A 25,699-nucleotide genomic window follows, 5' to 3' on the forward strand; every position below is an offset into this window, starting at 1 on the left:
TATAGTTTTACTTTTATGTCTATTATCTATTTTTAGTTAATTGTTGTATATGGTATAAAATATGGATCTAAGGTTGTTTTTAAACATATAGACATCCAATTGTTACAGTACTGTTTGTTGAAAAGACTATTCTTTCTCTACTGAAATGTCTTTATATAGAGATTAGTTGCCCATATATGTGTAGGTTCATTCCTGGTCTGTTTTGATCCATTTGTCTATTTTGATCTGATACTACACTGTCTGGTTTTGATATGGTGGGTAATAGTGGCTTCATAGAATGACTTGTAAAATAAAGTTTCTGAAAGAATTTGTATACAATTGGTATTATTTCTTTCTTAAGTGTTTTTTGGAATACCAACGAAGCCATGTGGGCCTCAAGTTTTCATTATGGGGATATTTTTAACTATAACTCCATTTTTTAAGTAAATTAACATGGGGCTATTTGGGTTATTTAGTTTTCCTGGAATGAGCTTTGACAGTTTTTGTCCTTCAAGGAATTTCTCTAGTTCATCTAAGTTGTCAAATTCATTGACATAGATTTCCATAATATTTTCTTATTTTCCTTTTAATATCTATAGAATCTGTAGTGATATTAACTCTTATTTCTGATACTGGTAATTTGTGCTTTCTCTCTGTTTTTCCTATCAGGCTGGTTAGCACTTTTTTAGTAAAAGGATATGTCCCCTTGTCCCCTTTCTTCCTCTTTACTACTACTAGAAAAGTTAGAATTCTTTTTTAACAATTTGAAAAGGAAAATATGGTATCTCAGTCAATGAGGTTTTTTGCTCTCCCTTTCTTTACTTCTGTATCAGAATTATTTTCATCTGTAGAATTATCACTTCACTGATGTTTTTATAAAGGAAGCCTTCATTAATGATTTTTTTTATTGAATTCTTCCTTTGTGCCAATAGTAGGCTAGAACTGGAGCTCCTCAGATGAATTAAAACTTGGTCCCTATCCTTGAGGATTTGTCAGCTAGTGGGCGAGAATGAGAATAATATGGTAGGGGTCTGGATAAGTTACCCTGTGAAGACAAGGGGAGATATTATCAGTTCTACTTGGAAGATGTAAGAATTATGGTTAAAGGATGAGTTGGTATTTTATAGACAGACCAGGGTGTTTCAGGCTGAGGGGCTGGCAAGATTAAGGCACAGAAGCAAAAGGGAGAATGATGAGTATATCATCAGTTGGGATTTTTTAATTGTAAATGACAGAAGCAGTTTTTGGCTGATTAAACAGCAGTGGATTTTGTTAAAAGGATAATGGGAGTTCACAAAATTGCTTGGAGAACTGAAGAATCAAAACCACACAGGAAGGCTGGGCACAGGTGGCTCATACCTGTAATCCTAGCACTTTGGGAAGTCCAGGCAGGAGGACCATTTAAGGCCAAAAGTTTAAAACCAGCCTGAGAAAGATAGCAAGACCTGTCTCTTCCAAAAAATAGAAAAATCAGCTGGCAATGGTGGCATGAACCTGTAGTCACCATTACTCAGGATGCTGAAGCAGTAGGATCACTTGAGCCCAGGAGTTTGAAGTTGCAGTGAGTTATGATGACACCACTGTACTCTAGCCTAGGTAGGAGAGAAAGACCCTGTCTCAAAAAAAAAAAAAAAAAAGGAAAGAAAGAAACACAAAACCACATAGAGAACAGACCTAATGAGAAGAACCTTGGTGCTGCTGCACTAGATTCTATGGGAAACCACCATGGCCCCCACAGGTGCCACTGCCAAGCTGGTAACGTAACCTACAACCACGTCTGCCCATGAAAGGTGAAGGTTTCTACTACTATCAATGACAAAGTGGTTTCTGCACAGTTATCCTTCATCAAGTTGTTCACTTCTAAATCACAGTCTTGCATACAGGGTATGATGGAGCTATATAATTACCTTCACTTATTTATTCAAAGTTTATTCCAACAACTCAAGTTTGTACTATGTACCAGACACCATGTCAAACTCTAGGAATTAACTAAACAAATAAAGTCCTTTCCCACATAAAGTTTATGTTCTAGGAAGAGTGGTGAAGGAGAAGGTAAATTAAAAAAGAAATGAGTGAATATATGGTATGTCAAGTGCTATGGGCAAAAATTTAAAAATAAAGAAGGAAATGAGGCATGCTGAGAAGGGAGGGAGTATTGCAGTTTTATATAGAGTAACCAGGGTAGGGTAAACACGTACAGGTGATGTATGGGTAAAGATATGAAGGAAGTGAAGGAGCAAGTCATATGGACCTCTGGGGCAGGAGCCTACCAGGCAGCAGGAAAAGCAAATGCAAAAGTCCTCTGGTGGGAATATATTGAGGGTGTTCAAGGAACAGTGAGGAAACTGTGTATCTCCAGTATAACTGGAACAGAGAGATCAAAAGCAAGAGTGGTAGGAAATGAAGTTGAAGATGTGGAAGGAGAAGGGAGAAGCCATATCACATAGGGCTTTGCTAATAGTGATTGAAAGGACTTTGGCTTTGATTCAGGGTAAGATGGGGAGCCATTCCATTGCAAAGTACAGATGAGAGTCAGTTCTGATTTACAGTTTAATAGAATCATCTGGGTATTCTGTTTAGACTATATTTTAACACATCAAATACTGAAGGCAGAGAGCCATTGCAATACTCCAAGTTGGACATGAGATGACGGTGTTATGCTCACAGCAGTGATGGTAAAGATGGTGGAAGGTGACAGGCTCCTGGATGTATTCTGAAGGTGGTGACCTCACTACATATGGTTATGTGTGCATAAGTGGTGGGAGCAAAGATGAAGAGATGGGTGCAGACCAGATTACAAAGTGTGTGCCAAGCAAAAGAATTCGGATTTCAGCCTCAGGCTATGTGTGACACTTATGAATTTTAAGTGGAAGACACATATCATGGTTTACTTTAGAAAGGTGATTTCATGGCAGAGTTGAGAATGGAGTTGAAGGGGCCATTTGGAAGCAGTGAGACCTTCAAAGATACTGCTGTCAATATCCAGGCATGAGAGGAAGAAGAATTTATGAAAATAATAGCTATTTATCTATGGTAGTAGACAGGGGAAAATGGTCATGTATTCATTTGCTATTGCTGCATAACAAGTTGCCACAAACTTATTTGCTTAGAATAGCACACATTTATTTATTTATCATACTTTCTCTAAGTAAAAAGTCCAGACATTGCTTAGATGAGTCTTCTGTTCAGGGTCTCAGAGGGCTGCAGTCAAGATATTGGCTGGGCTGTGTTCTCCTCTAGAAGCTTATCTGGGGCAGGACCTTCTTCCAAGTTCACCACGGGTGTTAAAATTCATTTCTTTGTGTCTGAAGGACTGAGGGCCCTGGCTTCTTGCTGGTTCTTGGCTGAGGCCACCATTAGCTCCTACATGCCACCCATAGTTCCTTGCCACGTGGGCTTTCTCCACACGGCTGCTGACTTCATCAAGCCAGCAAGGGGAGTCTAGAGGGAGGCTGGCAGCAAGATGGAGCCTTAGTTACATAAAATAATCATAGGAATAGCAGTCCGTCATCTTACCAATATTCTATCGGTTAGAAGAAAGTCACAAGTCCTGCACACACAGGGGGAAAACAATTGGAAATGGATTGGAAAAACATTGGAAAAACAAAGGAAATGGATTGTTGAGGGCCACCTTAGGATACAAAATGGACAGGACCCCCAGAGAGTAACTGGATGTGCGTGAGAAAAGAAATGGGAAGAACTTAGGTCTACGCTCAGCTTTCTTGTTTGGGTTCTTGGTGGATCACCAAGATAAACACAATTGAAGGAGCTAGTTTGAGACGATTATGAGTCCTCTCTAATTTGGGAGTAAAAGATATTATTTTTAGTGCCACACTTCTCATCAAAATATTCTTTATTATAATGAAACACAATGAATAAACCTTAGCCATACGTTTTGTTCTTTAAGAAACTTAACTCTCGCCGCTGGTGACTTCAGACGCCCAGGGCCGGGGAGCCCCACGCGGGCCCTGGAGGATGGCGGTGGCCGCAGGCAACCCGCCTGCGAGCGGGGCGTCGACCCGAGGGGCCCCATGCCATGTGCGAGCTGTACAGCAAGGGTGACACCCTGGCGCTGCGGGGCAGGCACGTCGGGCCCTCATGCAAAGTTTTCTTTGCTGCGGATCCCATGAAAATAGTGCGAGCCCAGAGGCAGTACATGTTTGATAAGAAGGGTGAACGGTATTTGGATTGCATCAACAATGTTGCCCACGTGGGACACTGTCACCCAGAAGTGTTCAAAGCTGCACTGAAGCAGATGGAGCTGCTCAATATGAATTCCCGATTCCTCCACAACAACATTGTTTAGTATCCCAAGCGCCTTTCAGCAACCCTGCCGGAGAAACTCTCTGTTTGCTGTTTTACAAATTCAGGATCTGAAGCCAATGACTTAGCCTTACGCCTGGCCTGGCAGTTCAGAGGCCACCAAGATGTGATCACTCTTGAGCATGCTTACCATGGCCATCTATCATCCTTAATCGAGATCAGTCCATACAAGTTTCGGAGGGGCAAAGATGTCAAGAAAGAATTTGTACATGTGGCACCAGTTCCAGATACTTACAGTGGAAAATACAGAGAAGACCACGCAGCCCCAGCTGCTGCATATGCAGAAGTAAAGAACATTATTGAAGAAATTCATAACAGTGGAAGGAGGATTGCTGCCTTTATTGCTGAATCCATGCAGAGTTGTGGCGGGCAAATAATTCCTCCAGCAGGCTACTTCCAGAAACTGGCAGAATATGTGCAGGAACAGGGGGTATGTCTATAGCTGATGAAGTTCAGGTAGGCTTTGGCCGGGTTGGGAAACATTTCTGGAGCTTCCAAATGCATGGCGAAGACTTTGTTCCGGACATTGTCACTATGAAGAAACCAATGGGCAACGGCCACCCCATGGCATGTGTGGTCACAACCAAAGAAATTCCAGAAGCGTTCAGCAGCTCTGGGATGGAGTATTTCAATACGTTTGGAGGAAATCCGGTATCTTGTGCTATTGGTTTGTCTGTCCTGGATATAATTGAAAATGAAGACCTTCAAGGAAACGCCGTGAAAGTAGGGAATTATCTTACTGAGTTACTGAATAAGCAGAGGGCTAAACACCCTTTGATAGGAGATGTTAGGGGGGGTTGGCCTTTTTGTCGGAATTGACTTAGTGAAGGACCCTCAGCAAAGGACCCCTGCCACAGCCAAAGCTCATCATCTACAAGATGAAAGAAAAACATGTGCTGCTCAGTGCCATCGGACCCCATAAAAATGTGCTGAAAGTAAAACCACCTATGTGCTTCGCTGAAGAAGATGCAGAGTTCCTGGTGGACCAGCTTGATGGGGTCCTAACAGTTTTAGAAGCAGCCCTGGGAGCCCAAACGCAAGTGTGATTTCTGAGACTCCTCCATGCAAAACAGAGGTGCCAAAGGAAGTACACCTGGAACTGCTCAGCGGCGGCACCACCGACTCCAGAGAAAGTCCCAGCAGAAAGAGAAACAGTGCGTCCACAGATAAGCACGCCCTGCTCAGTAAGAGGCTCAAGACGTGAATGATTAGCAGCTTAAAACAAGATACACGTGCAGAAGAGTTCCGGAGAGTGAGCAGATGTGTCTCCTCTGTTAGCTATATCGTACCTTCTAAAGCTAGAATTGTCACCCAGCTTAGATTTGTAAACAAAAAGGTAAATTAATAATAAGAATAAACCAAGTGATAATCAAACCATATCAAGAATATTAGTTCGGCCTCTGGCCTATTAATTTCTTACTTGAGATTTCTGAAGGTACTTAATTATTCTACTAAATGTAAACTTGCAAATTCAAAACTAAGTAGTTTTGCTTCCCATGTTCTGGTGTTTGAAATTCAAGAGCATAGTGCACTACTGCAGCATGAAGGAAAAAAAAGGAAAATGGGTATTAGAGAGCTAAATATAGTAATAGGTTCCTTAACTTTGGAGATTTAGCGCTTTGAAATATGAATTCTATGATGATTTCATATGTAAAAAGTATATTTATTGACTATAATAAAATAAAAGAGGATGTAAAAAAATTTATTAGAAAAAAAAAAAAAGAAGAAGAAATAACTCTCACAGTTCCAGCCACATGCTGTTTTGCTAAGCTGAGAGGGAGTTCCTGGGTACGTCTCAGTCTCTGTGCCTGTAGCAGACTCTTCCGAAGGTGGAGCGCTGACTGCAGCAATGGTGTGTCTGAAGGAGCTTCAGTGATTTCAGGTAGGAAAAGCTACTGGTAGAAAGTGAGATCATTTGGGAATTCTCAGTGCTCATATGTAATTTACTCATTTAAAGTTGCTTTAGTTGGACAGTTTCTTCTCTGAAAAAAGAAAAAAACATAAAGTTGCCTTAGAATTTACCTATTTTCTGTAAAGAAAATGTCTTACATCTCTGATTTTGCAGTTAGGGATAATACTGTTTTATTTTCAAGTTTCTCAAGGTAGGGGAGGGACTTGTGGGAATCATGCAGGAACGGGGGGGGGGGGAATACAGGTAAAACAATGTGCTATAAAACTAATTACCCAAGAAAAAGTTCAAAATTATGTACAAATGAATGGATTCCATGACCAGGTTTATTGAAGTCATGCAGTATGTGGCTAGCCACTGCCAGGCAAGTCTAGGAGGTTAAAGTGGAAATATTGGGCAAGTCTATATGTAACTGGTGAGGAACAATGAATTCAGAAAGTGCCATTTTCAGGTTCACTGAATGGCTGCATTCCTTTCCAGGCCTTTCCTGCTTCTACTAGTTGTTAGTGGAACCTGTGCTGTTATTGGAGGGGCCCATTTACCAGAGGCAGTTCCTCTTGCATCGCTTAGTCCACTTATTCTTCAAGGAGCTGCACCCAGGAGAGTCCTACTACTAGCCTAGGTTATGCTGATTCTGTCAGGTGGGAAGTTTTTGATGGTAAATGACAGAAAACTGAACCTAAAATCACTAAGCTATTAGGGAATTTATCAGCTGAATAAATTAGCAGGTTAGATCTTGCTAGCTTTAGGGACAACTGGTTTAAGGGGACCAAATGAAGTCACCAGGTTTCTTAGTGGCAAGATAGTGATAACAACCAGACCTTATATAACGCCTTCTTGTCATCAAGTCCAGCAGCAGAGACTTTTCCTGTCAAAGCTGAACATTCATCTTCATCCTCGCATTGGTCTGGAGGGGGTCACCTCCCCTATATTAGTCACTTTGATCAGGGGTTTGACTAAGACCGATTGGGCTCATATATGGGCATCAACTCTACCCAGAGGACACGGTTTCCCAAAGGAAATTTGGGTACAGTTCTGACTAGAAGTAGGAGAAGTGGATGTTGGGTGATAAAAACAGGAGAAAGTAATCCTCACCCCATGAGTGTGGCTTTTAATTGAACCAGCAATTTATTTGCATGCCAGCATGGTTGCCGGTGACATAGAAATATTGATATTTCCAGCTGTCTACCTCACACCTGACTCTTCCCCACTGTGCCAACCCCCCACTGCACTCACACAGTTTGACCAAAAGCTCTGGCTGGCGGAGGCTCAGAAATGTTCTATCACTTTACATGTCGGCAAAACCTCAGATCAATAAGGGAAAAAAGCCTGTGCCATACACTTAAAGGGAGAGAAGGGCCTCCAGATATAATAATCCACTGGGCTTCACCTATTAATTTATACATTAGAGGGTTTGAAGTGCGTGCTCCTTAAAGAAGAGAGATGTGAGGAGATGTGGGGCTGCTTGTGAGAGACCCCCAATGAATCAGAGGAGGAGTTCTATATTTGGATGATAAAAGGAAGCGAGTTAGCAATTTGAGTGGTTTCAAGAAGGAATCATGCTGGCTTGGAAAAGTCCCTAGTGCTGCTAGGGAAGCTTCATTTATTTGCTCATTGTTTCATTAGCAATACCAATGACTTAGTTAGACTTTTGCTCCTTCAGACTAGCCATTTCGCTTCTCTTGTGGTATTTTTCTTCTTTCATATTTGGCTTAAATACCATCTCATTCAACTAATTCCTTCCCTCCATCTCTCCCCAAGCTTTTTTTCCTGATGCCTGCTAAAAAGCTTCATATCTGATATTAACCTAAAACTTCCTTGATTCCTTAAAGTGAGTTATTCATTAACAGAACCTAAATTACTAGTTGTTAGGCAAATCTAATTCTTTCCGACTACGGATGTGCTCAGAGAAATCTGTAAATCTACTGTAGAAATAAGTGAAGCTTTGTGCCAATTGTTAGGTCTGAGCAGAAGTTTGAGAGAGGGAGGAGAAGTTACTCATTTGCTCGATTCCTCACGGTGAGTCCACGGGGAGGGAATGAAGTGCACCGCTGGCTTGACAAGCGGCGCACGGAGAGGCAGAGGCGCGGCTACAGCCCACAGGACGGGCAGGGGCTGCAGGGCTGCCTCTGAGCATGGTCATGGGTCCCTGCCGAAGTGCTCTAAAGATCAAGCTTTTTGCCTTCTATTTCCTATGACGGCCAGAGTTTCCTGTGCTAAGAGGTATGGCTGTCTCCTTTCCAGTCCTTTTGTTCAGCAAAAACAAAAGCTAATTAAAGTAAATGTCAAAAGCCGCAGTGAGGCAAGGAACGGGGCTAGAGGAGTAGAGCTGAGAAAGTTCCAGGGGCTGGCTGCTTATGCAGATAAAGTGCATTTGGGAGCTGTGGGTCTAGCCATGCCTGCCTGCATTTCAGTTATTAGGGCAAAAATGCCACTTCTCTGTGGGTTATTAAAACATGTCTCTAGGCCTCAGGAGCAGAAAGCTGTGCTTCTAGATTCATATTATGTGCATTTTTGTTTTACTCTGTAATAGTCTGGTCTCATTTCTATTTCATACTTTTGTTTATCTCAAGAAATATTTTGCAACCAGCAAAGAAGCTGGCCCTGTCTATGATTTCTGAAGAAAATTAAATACTGTAGCATCATTGCAGTCAGTGGGTTGGACAGAGTAACCATTATTGTTTGTTGTTACTGTTGTTTTTTTCCTTTGATATTTCAGATCTCTGACAAATCGTAATTGAATACAACCACTTTTTATTCTTTTCAGACACACATTTAAATTGCTGTAGTAATCAACCATTGGATTCAATGACATTTATATATTTTTTCAATTTAAAAAATAGAAAAATACTCAGGAGATTATTTTAATTGGTCTATAGCTGTTTATTACATGAAATTTAAATGTAAATGAAAATATTTTTAACCTTGACTTTTCCTTAGAGTTTGAGTATGTTTTGTAGAAAAACCCACAGAATTTGAATTAGGATTATTTTTTAGCAAGATTTATATTATTCCAGGGTAAACATGACCTGCAAAATCACAATTTACAGGAGAAAATGGATACACAATGAAACTATTATGACAAGTCACAAAACTCTTAGTTTTAAAGTTTGTTAAGACTTGGAAATAGCTATCTCATTCTCCTTGAAGGAAAATGTTTCTTTTTATGTTTTGATAAGTTGAAATATATATTCAAAATTAATTAGATGTTTCGAGCTCTTGTCTAAATATGCCACCAAACCTATTTTTTTGTATGTGCTTATGGTAATAAGCTTGCTATAACTTAGACTGTATGAGTTCTAGCAAAAAGTCTGAGGGCTGAGCCCTTTAGCATCATTTGGAATAACCCAGCCAGAGAGGCTTTCAGTAGAAGTGAAGTGTAGCAACACACCACAGCAGAGGAAACTGAGAGACATCCAGGGAACAATAGACATCTTGTGGGAAGGGCTGAAATGTATGCGGCCAATTCCCATGGGAACGCCTGTAGTCCTTTCACACTGTGTGAAAAAGATGCTCCCTCAAAAGAATCTTTAATCCTTTCTTTCAAGGGAAAATCTATCTGAGAACTTTTTTTTAAAGTTTCTAGAACCCAAATGAGTCTAAGTTAGTCCTTGGGCATTTTTATTCACGTGAATAAAATGAAAATGTTTTGATGCAGGTAAATCAAATATTGCTATTCTAGAATTATCTGAAGTGGGGAAACCAGGGCATATCCTGACCTGAGTTGGAAGCTAGAGGCTGAATTCTTTAGCATAAATTGGCTTCTTTATTTTGATGATTGAAATCCTTCTCCCTAAGAACTTCAACTTTTTACGAGTCATATCCCAGTAGTGGGGAAATTAAGTCCTCTGGTTCATATATATTTTCATTTAGCAGAATCTACAAATGTGTAATAGAGTAAGCCATTAATATTTTATTAGAGTACATTGGGTCACCTTGAAAAGTCATAAAGTGGCTGGTGCCCTGGTGGGGCACTCCCTTCTCACAAATAAACATGGGAGCTAGTACTACACTTACTTGGAAAACTCTGGTATTTGGATTACCCAGTCACAAAAAGTCTGAGATACATTGTATTCTAGTCCATTTCTGCTCTGTAAGAAAAAATTCACTGTTATTATTCAGCCTTGGTGGGGTAGGATCACAGTAAGGCTATCTCTCCAGGGAACAAGATAAAGTTGCCAAAAAATCAACAGGGCCACATTCAAGATAGTGAAGTTTACAGATGAAAAATGATCTACCCAGGTTTAAGACTGAGGAAAAGAACAAACTTTGTGTCATATAAATATGACACAAAGGGAAAAGACCTAAGCATCTTTAACGCAGTGAACTCAATTTAATTACCAGTACAGTAGTGTATTAGCTTTTAAAAGGTATGACATGAGGCTATGTCAACAGGGGAATGACCTATAATAATAATAATAATAATAGTGTTAAGGGTATGATTGCTGTTACTTGTTTTATACACCAGTCTTGGTATTAAATACTTTCATAATCTCAGTAAATCTCCCAACAACCCATATCATAATCTTCAAGTGCAAATGAGGATCAGGGAAGCTAATTAATCTGCCCAAGTTTACACTGCAGGCAGAGCTGAGATTGTAACCCAGTTGTGTACAGGTTCCCACACTCTTACTACTCTGCTCCTCGTACTGGTGTCCCATAGAGTGTCCAATCCAGGACGATACACTTTTTTAAAAGTGTAAGAAAACTGGATAAAATATAGGGATGAAGACCAGTAATAATGACTAGAGTATAATGAGGGAAGGCTAAAGAAATATAGTGTATTTCATTAAAAGAGGAGACTTCATTAGTATCTTGTAAATCAGAAAACTACTAATGAAAGAATACACCTACTCATGGATGGCTGGATTCTACATTTTTATAAAGGAACTCTTCAAGGGAACAGCCCCCTGTATGTGGATGGCATAAAAATATGATGGATCACCAAGTGTCTAGGAAGATTTATGAGGTAATTCTCCTAAGCAAATGAGCTGGTTTAATTGTGGCCACCCTGAACGCACACCTGTGTTGGGTAGCACTCCCCAGGAGACATCCACAGTGTCCACGACTAGTGAACATGAAGATGGATTTATCTGGAGGATAGCCACCTGTACACTCTGCCAGCAGAAAGATGATCTCATGACAATAAATCTACTACAGGAACAGAAATATGAGGGGTAGAGAAGAATACAGTTTAAAAACATGTTTTTTAAAATGCACTGTCAACTGTTTAAAAAATAAAGAAGAGCCTTTTTCTCCGTTAGAGTGTCAATAGATTAAGCAGGATAAACATTTGTTGAGTGTTGCTGATCCACACAGATTTTTATGGAGAACTTCCCAGCAAATAAAGAACTTCCCAGCATGTTTGTGAAGTTTGTCCCATTTATTAGCAACTTCCTGCATCTTTAAACTTTCAACAAATATTAATCTAGAGGCAGAGCAAGGGGATAGTTTCTGTAGGAGCTGTGACACTTACTGGACAGTGTTTCAAATACACGTGTGAAATCTTGTGGGTAAAGGAAGTGTTAATTCAGCAACAGCTCTCTCCTCTTCCCCTGGGACTTTGTGAGATGGCTCCCTGTAGCCCTTCCATTCACCAGCTGGAGTTCCTGGTGAAAGCTGTGTTTCCTGCATGGCTTACCCCACCCTCACCCCCCATTCTTCCCTGGGAAAGTATAGATTTTCACGAACACAGGGAGTTTTGTTTTCTCTGTTAAAAACAACTCTCCTTTACTGGAGCAGGCTTTGTGTTTCACCCCAGGAAACAGAGTGTTGCACTCAGAGGTAACTGTGCTGGGTGAGGTGCAGCCTATCACCTGACCGGGCTCTGGAGCTGCCGGTGGCATCAGGCTGCATTCCTTGAATTCTTCCACCCGGCACCAGCACGGCAATGAGCAGCTTCAGGTTCACTGACTGAGTGGATTCCACTCTCACTGCCCTCGGAGTCCGCTGCCCGAATCTCCTGCCCAGTCTCAAACCACACAGCTGAGTACAGTGCACCTTTGAGGAGTAGTACGCAGGTAAACTGAGTCTGCAGGGGACAGCTGTGCCTCCCTGAAATGTGCCATGCTTGGTGCGGAGTAATTTCTCTCTTTGTGGTTTCTGTTTCTCCTTACAGAAAGTTGACTTGACAGCCAATATCTGCTTTAGAAAGAACAAAAACAAAACTAAATAATGAGAAGGTGGTCCTCGGATTAGAATCCTTTAAAGATTAGGGAAAGAAATTATAAGGGAAACAATTAAAGGTGAGGAGTAAGAAAGAGTTTTATAAGTCAGGTTTTTTTATACTACCAAAAGTATGAGATTTGGAGTCTGACCTACCTGAATGTGAATCTTGGCTGTTTGTATAACCTCAGGTATGATACTTAATCTCCCCAGTCCTGTTTCCTTTTTGGTAATAATATCTATCAAGTATTTCAGTGTGTGCGTATATGTGCATGTGTGTGCACATATATGCTTGTGTGTCTATGTATGTATGTATATGAGCCGCAGGACTATGACATTCATATGGGTAGGGAATTTCTCAGAACATGAGATAGAATGTGATCTAGCTCTGACCTTCTCTGCTATTTCGGAAGAACCAGCAGGAGAAGCAAAACACCTGAGCAAAACATGGATATGAGCTGCTGAAAACTAATTAACGTGTCTTGCCAATCCTTATCTAGGAACGGATGTGCAGCATGGGGAGACACTCATTAAATGAGGGCTGGTGGGAGGGAGGTAGCTCAATAATAATTATCCTGCACAGTCATGTATGTGACTATACAAAGACTATACAAAGCCCTGAGCCCTGAGTTGTCCTGGGAGACCAACTACCTTCAATCCTAACTCTACAACTTGCCCTCTGATGCCTCTGGGCCGGTGGTTACTTTCCCCTCTGATCAACAGTTTTTTATCACATGGAATTATGGTAAGACTTAAGTGACTCAATACTTGGGAAGCACTCAGAGAAATGTGTGACACATGGCAAACACTAAATATCAGCTGTTGGTGTCACTATTTTCAAAGAGCTCTTTTATGCATTATCAACTCTGATATTCAAAGCATCCCAGCGGAATAGACTAGATGTCTATTAGCCCCGTTTGCAGATTAAGACAACCAAGGCTCAGGGAAGGGAAAGCATGAACTAAAAGTCCCACAGCCACTGTGTGACCAAGCTGAGACTTGAATCCCAGTCTCCAGACAAGCTGCTGATTTAGTATGTACTCAGCACCTGTGCAGGCAGCAAATAAAACCTGTAAAAATCTTACCGATTCTGAAAGGTGCTGCTTAAGCACCATTTTCTCCACAAACCATTCTTTATCCTTTTCTCCTAGGAGTGGCCTCTCTCTCCTTTATACTTCCCCAAACTTCTTTTTATAATACCCAGGGTACTTTTCTCTTGGTTGTCTGCATGTTTGAGTAGGTTTGGTGAAAGTCTCATCTCTCCCTATAGCACTCCTAGATTTGCAAAAGTTCTCCTGTATGGCTGTGTGTTGAACAACTTGGTGTTCCTACTAAGGGCCCAGAGAAATGTTTTGTGCATGATGGGCCCTCAAGAGTAACAGCTGAAGTTGGAAGCGTGAATGTGGGGCTACATACCAAGTGTCACATAAGCGTGGAGTGTGAAATGGAGCCCCGGGAAAGCCTGGGGGTGCTCCTCTCTGCCAGCACATGTTTCTCCCCTTGGAGCACCTGAGGCGATGTGTCTAGGGCAGCTGAATCTGCTTCATGAAGTGCCAAATATTGTCCAGCAAGCTGACTGGTCAAGGCAAAGACGCTTCCATTTGATTTTCCTGAATACTATTTCATTGCAGAGATCTTGTCACTGCAAATATCTGAGACAGGGGGAAGAATGTGTTAAGAGAAAAAAGAGAAAAATTCAGGAAAACACTGCCATAATTTTTTTTTGTAGATGATTGTAATTCACCCTTCCACATACGCCAGGGTGCAAACTACTTTGTGGTACCCTCACTTTGCCCTTCTACCCGTTGAAATCTTACCACTCTTCCTTCCTTTTCCTCTAAGCTCCATTTCCTTGTGACTCTCCTGCCCTCTGATTGGCCTGAATTCAAGGGCATAGATGGGCAAGGGTGTAGGGTCAGTGTAGGAGGGAAAAGGAATTCATTTCCTCACTTCATGACCCTACCCATGCCTTCATCCCTAAATGTTAATAGCGTTCTGAGCACCTCTACTCTTAACAGTAGCCTCACATTTTATATGGAATTAATATGTCATAGTGGTTTTGAACTCAGAGCTTAACACTGGGTTCAGATCCTAGCTCTCCAGCTTACTAGCTGTGTGGCTTCAGCAAGTTATTTACCTGCCTCAGGTTCCTCACTTTAAATGGGGGTGTTATATCTTCAAATAGTTATTATGAGGATTAAATGAGTTAATATTTGCAAAGTGTCTATGCCTGGCACATAGATAAGGGTATCAGGCATCATATTACAAAAGGTAGTAGATAGTACAAAAATTGTATATTGGCAATACTGCCTTTGAAACCCTAAAATGGCCCATGAATTGCACCACTTGGAAGACTACAGATAGCCTATATGGTTGAATGCCTAGTGAAAGATTTGGCTTGTGTTTAGAGACCATGTTGTATGGAGGGTATATATCCTTAAATGTGAAAACTGCATTCAGCACAGCTATAACTCAGAAGGGAGGTCTGAAACTGCCCAAGGGAACAAGACTCCCCCTTTTCACATGCGTTCTGGTGAACACATTCAGAGTGAAATGCTAAGCAGAATTGCCTATTGCTTATATTAAATAACTAACTCTTTTTAAAAAAATTTTATTTATTTATTTTTTCCCAAATTCTGTGGGTACAAATATTGTTAGGGTTACATATCTTGCCCCTGCCCCCTCCCCACCCTGCTCTGCCAGAGCTTCAAGCATGTCCAGTCTTCAAGTGGTGCGCCCTGCACCCACCATGAAAGTGCGTACCCTTCCCCTTCTCCCCCCTTCCACCTGTTCACCTCCCATTAACAAAAATTTTTTTTTTAGACATTTTGGTTACAGTGTGTTTCTTTGCCTCTCCCTAAAAAGGGATAGAGGTAATCCTTTCCCCCTACAATGCTCATCACATCCTTAAGATAACTAACTCTTGACTCTAAGTGAGCATATGGCTGCATTTGTATATAACCTGAATGTATGAGGTAATTTTCACTCCCCTGTAAACTCTGAGGAAAGCCCGCTGGCCTGAAATCAGGAGACCAGCCCTGCCACAGCTACTATGGGACCTTGGAGAAGTGATTAAACCTCCTTGGCCATTAAATGATGACAGAGGTCTCTACCAGTGTAAATGGTCTGTGATTTTATTAGGCCCAGAAGGGAGCTGATGAGAATAAGCAGATATCTAGGTTGTGCCATTGCCCTACTCTCTGTGGACTGTGAATCGGATGAGAAGTACAGTGGAACTTTATTATTTCAATTGTGGGAATAGAGGGAGGATTTCCTGATCTCAAAGCTCTCTTCCTTAGCCTGCATGGCAATGCTATCACATTCAATTTCAGTGTTCATGCCGGGCACAGTGGCTCACAATTTAATCCTAGCATTCTGGGAGGTCAAGGAGGGAGGATGGTTTGAGATCAGGAGTTCGAAACCAGCCTGAGCAAAAGCGAGACCCCATCTCTACTAAAAATAGAAAAATTAGCCAGGTATGGTGGCAGGCACCAGTAATCCCAGCTATTTGGGAGGTTGAGGCAGGAGAATCACTTGGACCCAGGACTTTGAGGTTGCTGTGAGCTAGGCTGATGCCATGGCACTCTAGCCCAGGTGACAGAACAAGACTCTGTGTCAAAAAAAAAAAAAAAAAAAGAATTCAAGTTCATGTTCACGTTCGGTAGAGATTTATCTAACTCCATATTCCTAGGCAGCATCCCTATTCCATCGCTGCTTCATTAGAAAGTACATAAGAGTAGGATAAGTATGAGGATCACCTTTTAGACTGGGCTGGGGGACTTCTATGCCAATATAGCAAGGCAATCCAGCCTGGAGGGTAAACACTGGTTTCCATGTACAGATTCTAGAAAGAAAGAAAAGTTCTAGAAAAGCTCCAAGCCATGGATCTAAAAGATGTTTCCTATAGTCTTTCCTTTCATTCTCCCTTTCTGTTTGATTTCCATGAGAATCTGTTTGGGGAAAATCTGGCAAGTGTTGGGCATGTTTCTTGCTTACATGCTTGTTTTCTTATGGCATGGAAAAAAAGGATATTGAAAGGAGAAAGCAGGAGAAAAATAAGTACGGGGCTCATGCTGCTTTTTAAAGTTCAAATTAATTCTGAAGAAACCTAATACTTTTTGACAGGAGATTTGAGACAAAAATAAGGAAAGAGCTTATTTGAAGATCATCAAGCCAAGGTCTGATACTCTGTGAACATGTTCCCAAGTATCTTTTTTCTTTCTTTCTTTCTCTGCTGGGCACCAAGTTCATAGTCTGAGCTCATGCCATACTGCCAATGGCTATATTATGTCATTTGTTTCCCTTGCAGAGGGTGTCAATGGAGACCTCAAAGTCTGGAGAAAAATGAGCTTTTATGGAATACAAAGTAAACCTCCTGCTCCGTGTTTTTGCCCTGCTGACCTCTGATAACTGAAACACATGGCCCTGAATCTGTAGAAAGTCAACTAATCAAACTCCTCCACATCATGCATCAACTGTTCAGACTTGTTTTGGGACAAAAAGATCTTTCACGAGCTGGAGACCTCTTCTCCTTAGATGACTCTGAAATTGAAGACAGCTTGACAGAAGCTTTGGAGCAAATTAAAATAATTAGCTCATCTTCAGTAAGTAAACTGGTTTATAGACTAGATCCCTGAAATGACCTATCCTAGAGCCAAATGTTGGAAAAAGAGGAAGGACCACTAATACTTGTGTCTCTTAACTCTGTTCTGTGGTTTAGTTAGCTTCTAAGAAATAACACCAGGGAAGCTGTTGGTTTAGGGGGCAGTTAGACTACCTTTTGCCCACTCACAGAGACCAGGACTCTGGAAATTGCAGACCAGAATGGAATTCTCACAAAAATATTATCAAGGAACTATTTTTATATCCTTGAAATGACATGGAGAGGAGAGGGAACGAATTCAGGGAAAGCAGACCTGCCAAGCTGCACAAGTAAACAGAGCAGGGTGTGTGGTGGAGACTGAATAATGAAAGAAGGCAGGATGACACCTCCTGCCATGCAGGTAATATTAGACTAGGACAACGAGATCGCTCTGCTGCCAGAAGTGACAGTTGCCCAGGGCTTGATAATGCTGATTCTGTTTCCTTCTGTATTGCCTCTATTTTTTATCTTTCCTTTGCTCTTTTTTCTACCCCCTCACCCCATTTAATTCCAGTTATCCATTATTAGTCCCCAGTATGATCAGACAGATTTAAAACCTCCATCAATCTTCCTATTCCTTTGCTTCTCCTCAATGTCAAGATTACAAAAGCACCTCGCAAAGGGCATGGATGTGGAGTACTCAGCATGGTTTGATGTTGACCTTCTTGGTTATACTTAGACCATCCCTGAGATTGGCTCCACTTCAAAGGCCCAGGCCACCAGGCATCCTCTTACATCCTCCCAGTTCAACAGCATTTGCCAGCAGTTGGCAAGACACCCATTGGGAAGAGGAAATTGGCAGGACCCAAGCCATAAAATACTGAATTGGCAAATGTGTGTATATTTCAGAGATAACAGCTCTCTTCCACGTTACAGAGAAGAGATGCTTAAAAGGCATACGGGCAACCAGCGCAACCTCCTCTTCAAGCCCGTTAGCATGCTCTCTTAGTGGCTGCTGTCCACATGCCAAATTCCCCAGTGACCAATGAAGTCACTCTTCTTTTCTGCACAAACACTTCTTTTCTCAGGTAATGTTCTCAACAGCAGTTACGTGTCCACATATTTTCCAGAACATTAATCAATTTAGACTCAAAACACAAATTTTTCTGGTACATTTCCACTTTCTCGGTAGGGTTTTTGTGCTGTTTCCAGCAGCCCCTTCCTTCATACTCCTCTGCAAATAAATTGGCTGAAAATGCCACTGATTTTCATCTTCCTAACAGAAAAAAATCAAAAAACATCTAAGTTCTCTAAACCCTATTTCCACTAGAGGTCACTAGTGGCCAGTGATTTCTTTTGTTTCCTTCGTTAGTTGTTTTGCCTCACTGGTGTCTCTTTCAGAGTTTAGAACTGGTGAGTTCTGTTCTGTGTTGGCACTGGTTACTATTCAGGCTGGCAGGTCCCTTGTCATTAGGGGCATTGACCGTCCACGACCTCCAATCAGCCTCTCACTTGGCCAGCAGGGCTGGAAAGCCAGGAGTTCGTGCGTCTTCTTTATCTACTAACTTCTATCAGATCTTCTTCCATTTCTCTACCGATAACCATGGCATAGAGTAGAAGAAAGATGGTAACTTCTAATTTAGATATATTCAGTTTGAGCAACCAATACCAGCAGCTCCTTATCTTCCTTTTCTGATTAGTACACTGAACTGCCATGCCTACTCTACAGCTTACTTTCCTGCTAGCTGCATCCCATCGTTCTCTCGGATCTGGGCCCGCTCTTCCTTATTAGGTTTTTCCAAATGGATCTCAGTAATCAATTACACTTCTCAATTCCTCTTCAGAAACATAGGACAGGAAAGGGCCTTCTACACTGCCTTTTCCAACTTCTTTCTAGCGCAGAAATCCCTTCCTTCGGATTGCTGAAGATAGGTGGCCTCTCCTTCTGCACTTGCAGTGATGAGGATGTATTAGTTTTCTAATATTTTCTTCAGCTCTTCAATTTCTTTTAGTAAATTACCCCTTTCCATTGCATGAAACCTTGATGGGACCTTCATCAAAGTTTCCTGCCATTGATGGCTCCTTACCCTATCCTGCCAGGAGAGGGAGAAGGAAGTAGTAAGATACCTGACCCAAGCTTGACAGTCAGAATTTTTTCCCCAGTAATTCTAAGAAAGAAGTCAGCAGAGGGTGAGTTATCATGATGATAGTGCACCAAAGAAACAGTCATTTTTTTCCTGCTCCTCTCTCCGGTAGCTGCCTTGCTCACTGCCCCTTCTAAAATCAGGTACTTCAGCTTTTCCTTCAAATTCGTGAGCCACCTCATATCTTTTAATTATTATTCTTATTATTGCTAGGGTTATCCAGACTTTTTCTGTCACTTATGATAAAAAAAATCAAAGAGTTAGCTGTTCCATTGTTGGAAGTTGAAATAGTTAGTATGTTCCTCCTTTTAGCCAGATGAAATCTTACTTTTTGTACTTTCTACCCATTGTTCTTGTTCTTTGTTCTGTTCTTTGCCCCCAACAATCAAAAGAGTCTAACCTTTGTTCCTACAAGAAAAACTTTAGAACTTTGAAGATAAGCATCAGATTTCACCTCTGACTTCTCCCTTACCAGCTAAACACCCTTAGTGTCCTTGGGTTTTTCCACAACAAGGAAGGGGCCTATGTCAGGGAAAGGTTACACCACCTCACATTGTAGCCCTCAACTCTTAGGTGTGGAAAACTCAGTTTTGCCAGGACATGCTATCGAAATCATGCTATCCAAATACAAGACTTGGAAATACAGACTGGAATGCTTGTTTATTGATTCATAATGAAAAATGATAACACACATGGTTCAGAGTTCTTGTGTGCTTCCTGCTGTTCTCCCCAAGTCTATTTACCCTGTCTTTCTCTAGATAAGAAATATCGTTACTGATTAGGTTTCTTCCTCTTCCATTACAATCACATTCCAGCCCTTCCTCTCTGAAATTACATCAAACTCATCTACAGAATCACCCATGAACACATAGTGTCTCTGTTTAGGCCTGTAGCTGGCTAATCCCACTCATACAAGTGCACTTTATTAGTTTAATCCTCAAAGGGCAACCTGGTTTCCACCTTGTTTGAGAATGCCTCATTGAAGCTCTTAAGCACTGCCTCCATTCTAGTTACCCTCCTCTGGAATGTTCCTAATTTATTAATGTCATTTATCATTGCCAGTACTTGGATCAATTGCTTAGAACAATTACTGATACTAGTCAGATTAAATTTCTTTTTAATAGTGACATTACACAGTTATCCACATTTATTCTGTGACATGCTAAGGTCCCCAGGTTGGATCAAAACTTGTAATGAGATCATTTTTAAAAGGCTAAGTGTATGATGACACATTTTAAACCACTGCACAGTCTTGTCATACAGGCCCTCATTCCAGCATATTCATACCTCTTAAACATTATAATTCTGTCCAATATATTACTTATCAAGCTTACCTTTGTGGAATCCAAAACTTTGGCAAGGAAGCCTCTAATACTTCCTCAAAATCACTCACAATATAATTGAACCTTACTTGATTTCACTCTCCAGTCTATGCCCTTTTTTCCCACCAGTTGCTCCAAAACACTGCAATACAATATTTTGTTCCTTGTGCTTTGCTTTGAAAATGTGACTCCTCACTCCAAATTCTCTCCAAGTTTCCAAACATGCCTTTCAGTTTTGTCCTTTCATTTCAAGACTTTTCTGAACTACTTTCACCTAATCATCATTTCCTGTACTAACTTGGCTTTCCTCCCAGACTATTTCAAGTGAGATTGTCTCCTTACCCACTCATCCACTTCTGCCACCTATCCATTGATGTTTGCCCAATGCCCAACCAATCCACTCACCTTGCAGTTCTCTTCAATTTTTTTAAAACAATGAAACACGTTAGGCACGCAGAATTACCCAATTTAAGAAGTTAGATACAATTGAAAATGACTTGCATATCTCTCTTTAATTTAATTCTCCTTTCTTATGGTTTCCAAGGTAACTAATATCCTGATTGTGGTGTTTATTCATGCATGGTTGGTTTGTTTTGGGTTATGTATTTATTTATTTATTTTGCTACATATGCATGGCTCAAAAATTATTCATAGCATTGTATTTCATGTTTTTAAACTTTATATAAAAGTTGTCATTGGACTTAATATTATATTTTTGAGATTTATCCATGTTGGTACATGTAGTCCCAATTCATTTAGTTTTACTGGGACAGAGTATTTTATCATATAAATATGCCATAATTTACCCATTATTGTTTTGATTGACATTTATTATTTAAACAGTGCTATAGTAAACATTCTTGTATTTGGCAATTTTGGCAAATGTGTATCTCTAAAGTACACAGTTGGAAGTGAAACAACTGGTTTGGGGATTTTGTGCACTTCCAACTTTATGATGTACCACCAAATGACTTTCCAATGTGGTTATGTCAATTTCCACTCCCATTGACAATGTATGAAAGTTCCAGTTACTTTCTATCCTCACTGATGCTTGCTTTTATTGAATTTTAAAAGTTTTTTTTTCACTGTTAGTAAAGGAGCATGTAATTGTTGTTTAAGTGGATAATTCTTTCATTATTAGTAAGGTTGCCCATTTTTTCATATATTTATTTGTTATTCGCCATTGAGTTTCCTCTTCATTGAAGTGTTTGTTTATTGTTTTTATTCTTTTCCTTTTTCTATTGTTGTTTAACATCTTTTATTATTAACTTGGAGTGTTTTGTATATTCTTTTATTGGTCATTTGTCACTTAGGTAGGTTGTATATACCAATATGTAGCTTGTCTCTTACTTTATAAGAAGTCTTGATATCTAGTAGGACAGTATCCCCAAACTTCTTTAAAATTGCTTTGGGTTGTTGTTGTTCATTAATAATTTTATATTATGTTTTCAATTATTCATAAAAGCTTGTGAATAATTCTGTCAGTCTCTTAACTAGATTCTATCGTATCTATAGATTGATTTGAAGAAAATTAACATCATTATGCATTGTCTTCTTATTTGTAGACATTGTATTTCTATCCATTTATTTAGATAGCCTTAAATATCATTCAATTAAGTTTTGTAATTTTTTTCTTAAGGATCTTAAGAATCTTATACATCTTTTGTTAAATTTATAAATATTTTCTATTTTTTTGCTGAGACTATAACTAACATATATTTTTTTAATTGTGCTTTCCAACTGTTTTTTTCAGCAGACTATAACAGAAATGATTCTTGTGTAGTGATGATATATCAAGCAAACTCACTCAACTCTCCTACTAATCCTAATAATTTGTCTATATACTTCTTCCCATTTATTCAACAAATGTTTATTAGGTACCCACTATGTGCCAGACACTGTACTGGTTGCTGGAATACAGGAGTAAGCAAAGTGGATGAGAGATTTCTAACATCATCCATTTAATTAAGACAGAAAATAAATAAGGAAAATGTGTATTATATTAGAAGATGATATGTAAGTGCTATGTAGAAACATAAAGCAGATGATGGGGATAGGGGATTGGAGGTTTGAGACTTTAAATAGGGCGGACACAGTAGTCATACTGAAGAAACACAGAAGCTGACATTTAAGCAAAACTTGGAGGAGACGAGGAAACAATAGTAGTGAATATGTGCAGGAAATCATTGTAGGCAGAAGAGCCATTAAGTACAAAGGTCTTGAGGTCATAGCCTAGAGTATTTGAGGAACAGCACGAAGGCCAGGGTGGCTGCAGTGAAGGGGGCAAAGGGAAAGGGGAGAAGAGGCTGCAGAATGTAGGGCCTTGAGCAGCCATGGGAGAGTTCTGCATGGAAGTAACATGATCTGATTTTTCTTTCCCTGTTTTGGGAATAGTCTGCGGTAAGACAAGGGTGAAATCAGTGAGATCAGTTAAGCAGCTCCTGCAATAATCCAGAGAAGCAGCATCAGAGACTCTGACCTTCATGGAGCAATGGTGGTAGTAAGACTGGATATATTTTGAGGGTGGAACCAAAAGGTTTTGCTGATGTGGGTGGAGAGAGAGAGAGAGAGAGAGAGAAAGAGAGAGAGAGAGAGAGAACTTGAAGGTTTTGGGCCTGAAAAATTAGCATGATGAAGTTATCATGAAATAAGATGAAGAAGACTGAGGAAGGAAGAGATTTGGGGCAGGAGGGTGAAAGAGAGGGAGTGTAGGAATCACTGAGCTCTGCTTTCGACTTGTAAAGTCTGAGCTACTGTCAGGCTTCTGACTGGAGGTGTTGTGTAGGTCTGGAGTTCAGGAGAGTAATCTGAGCTGGAAGTTATAATTTTGAAATTCATCAGCCTTGAGACTGAAGGAGATCATCAAGGGAAAGAGTGTAGACAGAAAATAAGTAAGCCCAAAGACTGAGTCCCATGCTCAGAGGTCAAGGAGATGATGAAGGGTCAGTAAAGCAGAATGAGAAGAAAAATTCAGTGAAAGAGGAAGAAAGTCAGAAAAGCATGGCGTCCTGAAAGCCAGGTGAAGATACTGTTCCAGAGACAGAGTGATGTCAAATGCTGCTGACAGGTTAAGTGAGATGAGCACAGAGAGCTGAGTGAGATTTAGACATCAGGAATTGACCCAGGGCAGTATCATTAGATAGGTCAGAGTCAAAGCCAGACTGGAGTTAGTTGAAGACAATAGGAGAAGAATTGAAGATGATCAGTGACAATCCAGGGCATATTCCCATAAAGAACAAAGAAATAGGCTGGTATTTAGAAGATGAGGAGAGAGGAAGCTGGTAATAAGAAAGATGGGGAGAGAGGAGGAAGTCAAGAAAGAATATGTTTTAAATGAGAGAGCACATTCTTTGGAATTTTTTTTATATAATCATCACCTTAAAATAATGATGATGTTTCTACCTTTCCAACCCTTGTCTACCTTTCCAACCCTTTTATTTGATTTCTTTGTCTCATTGTCCTGACTAGCTCTCCAGAACAAGGTTGAAGTGAACGAGTTATCCTTCTTTCATTCTTTATTTAAGGGAGTTTTCTGATTTTTCAATGTAAGCGTAATGTTTACTCCAGGCTTTTGTTAATACCCTTTATCAGATTAAGGGCATTCCCTTTTATTCTTGTTTCTCTAATAATTGTTTAATTTTATCAATTACTCTTTCTACCCTCTTGAGATAATCCTATCTTCCCCTTTAATCTGTTAATGTGAATTACAGTAATAGATTTTTCAAATATAAACCCATTATTGCAGTCCTGGGATAAAATTAAATTTATCATTTATTTTAATGCATTTTAAATTTTAGTTTGCTATTTTTAAAGAAGTTTTGAAACTATGTTTATTTATGAGATTGGCCTTTCTTCTATTGTCTTTACTTGGCTTTGATATGAAGTTATACACACTAGTCTCATGAAATGAGTTAAGAAATTTTCCCACAGTTTCTGTTATCTACAAGAGTTTTACAATGGTGTGATTATCTAATCCTGGAAGATTTTATCAAAAGCTATACATCCCTCTGGGCACCATGGTTTTTTTTTAATTAATATATTTTTAAACCACTGATTCATTCTTTGAGGATAATAGAACGTTTTGCTTTAGTCGCTTTCAGTAAAATATATTTTCTAGGCAATTTTATATTTTATCTGAATCTTCAAATCTGTTGGCATAAAATTGTTTGAATTATTTTTATCTTCTGCTCCATCTTTGTTTAAACACACTTTTTCATTGATAATTTTCTTTTGCCAATATTTTTAGAGCTTTGTCTTCTTTTAAAATGATTTTTTAGACATGGGGTGTCTCTATGTTGCCCAGGCTGGTCTCAAACTCCCAGCCTCAAGCGATCCTCCTGCCTCAGTCTCTCAAAGTGCTAGGATTACAGGTGTGAGCCACTGTGCCCAGGCTTTTTATTCTTTTCCATTTTGGTTTACTGATCATCCATATAGGATCTTTTTTTAATCTCATTAATTTCTTTTTAAATATTTATTATTTTTCTTTTTATGCTTTGTCTAGCTTTATTCTGCTATTCTTTTTCTAATTTCCTCAACTGTATAATTAAGTTGTTGATTATTTTAATTTGCTAATATAAACATTTCAAATGCTTATGCATTTAAAACCATAAATTTCTTGCTAGGTACCACTTAGCATCATTCTGTCATTCTACAAGTTTTGAGATATATTTTCATTGTGAATTCTAAATATTTTCTTACTGTTTTTGTGATTTCCTCTGATTCATTAGTGATTTAGAAGTTTGTTTTTTAATTTCCTGAAGAATTTTTATCATCTTTTTGTTAAGTTAAAAACTAACTGCACGTAGTCAAAGAATGTGAACTGATGATACCAGTTGTTTGGAAATGGTTGAGACTTGCTTTGTGGCATAGTTTATGGCTAATCCCTGTCAATAGTAATAACTAAGACTTATGCAGCACTTCCTATGTGCCAGAAACTGTTCTAAGAGTTTTTCACATGTTAATACATTTATTACAGTAAGTTTTTGAGATAAGTATACTAATGTTATCTCCATTTTACAGATGAGGAAACTGAGGCACAGAGAGGTTAATAATGTAACTTGTCCAGGGTTATATGGCTAGTAAGCAGAGTAAGTAGTAGAGCCAAGAATCGAGCCCAGAGTTTGACTTTAGAAACTATATTTTTGGCCACATTATGCTGCCTCTTTAAATGTTTCATTTGTGCTTGAAAGAAGTGTGTATTCTCTAATTATTAGGTGTCATATATTAAGTATGTTGATTAGACAACTCTTGTTAAAGACATTATTTAAATTTTCTA

General features: G+C 39.7%; 1 protein-coding gene and 1 pseudogene across 2 annotated transcripts in view; both read left to right on the forward strand.

The window, feature by feature from the left end:
* The first annotated feature begins 4,015 nt into the window (after positions 1-4,015).
* Positions 4,016-5,506, forward strand: LOC105857414 (ethanolamine-phosphate phospho-lyase pseudogene; annotated as a pseudogene).
* A 2,611-nt stretch (positions 5,507-8,117) lies between these two features.
* VEPH1 (ventricular zone expressed PH domain containing 1) overlaps positions 8,118-25,699 on the forward strand; it is a 216,420-nt gene continuing 198,838 nt past the window's right edge. Inside the window, exons 1-2 of one of the 2 annotated variants that reach the window (XM_012739772.2) lie at positions 8,118-8,230; positions 16,686-16,980. In XM_012739772.2, the coding sequence (XP_012595226.1) occupies positions 16,843-16,980 (138 nt within the window). In that variant the 5' untranslated portion in view covers positions 8,118-8,230; positions 16,686-16,842. The other variant, XM_012739770.3, reaches the window with a different exon arrangement.

Source organism: Microcebus murinus, chromosome 1 (genome assembly GCF_040939455.1).
Source record: "Microcebus murinus isolate Inina chromosome 1, M.murinus_Inina_mat1.0, whole genome shotgun sequence".
Lineage (NCBI taxonomy): Eukaryota > Metazoa > Chordata > Mammalia > Primates > Cheirogaleidae > Microcebus > Microcebus murinus.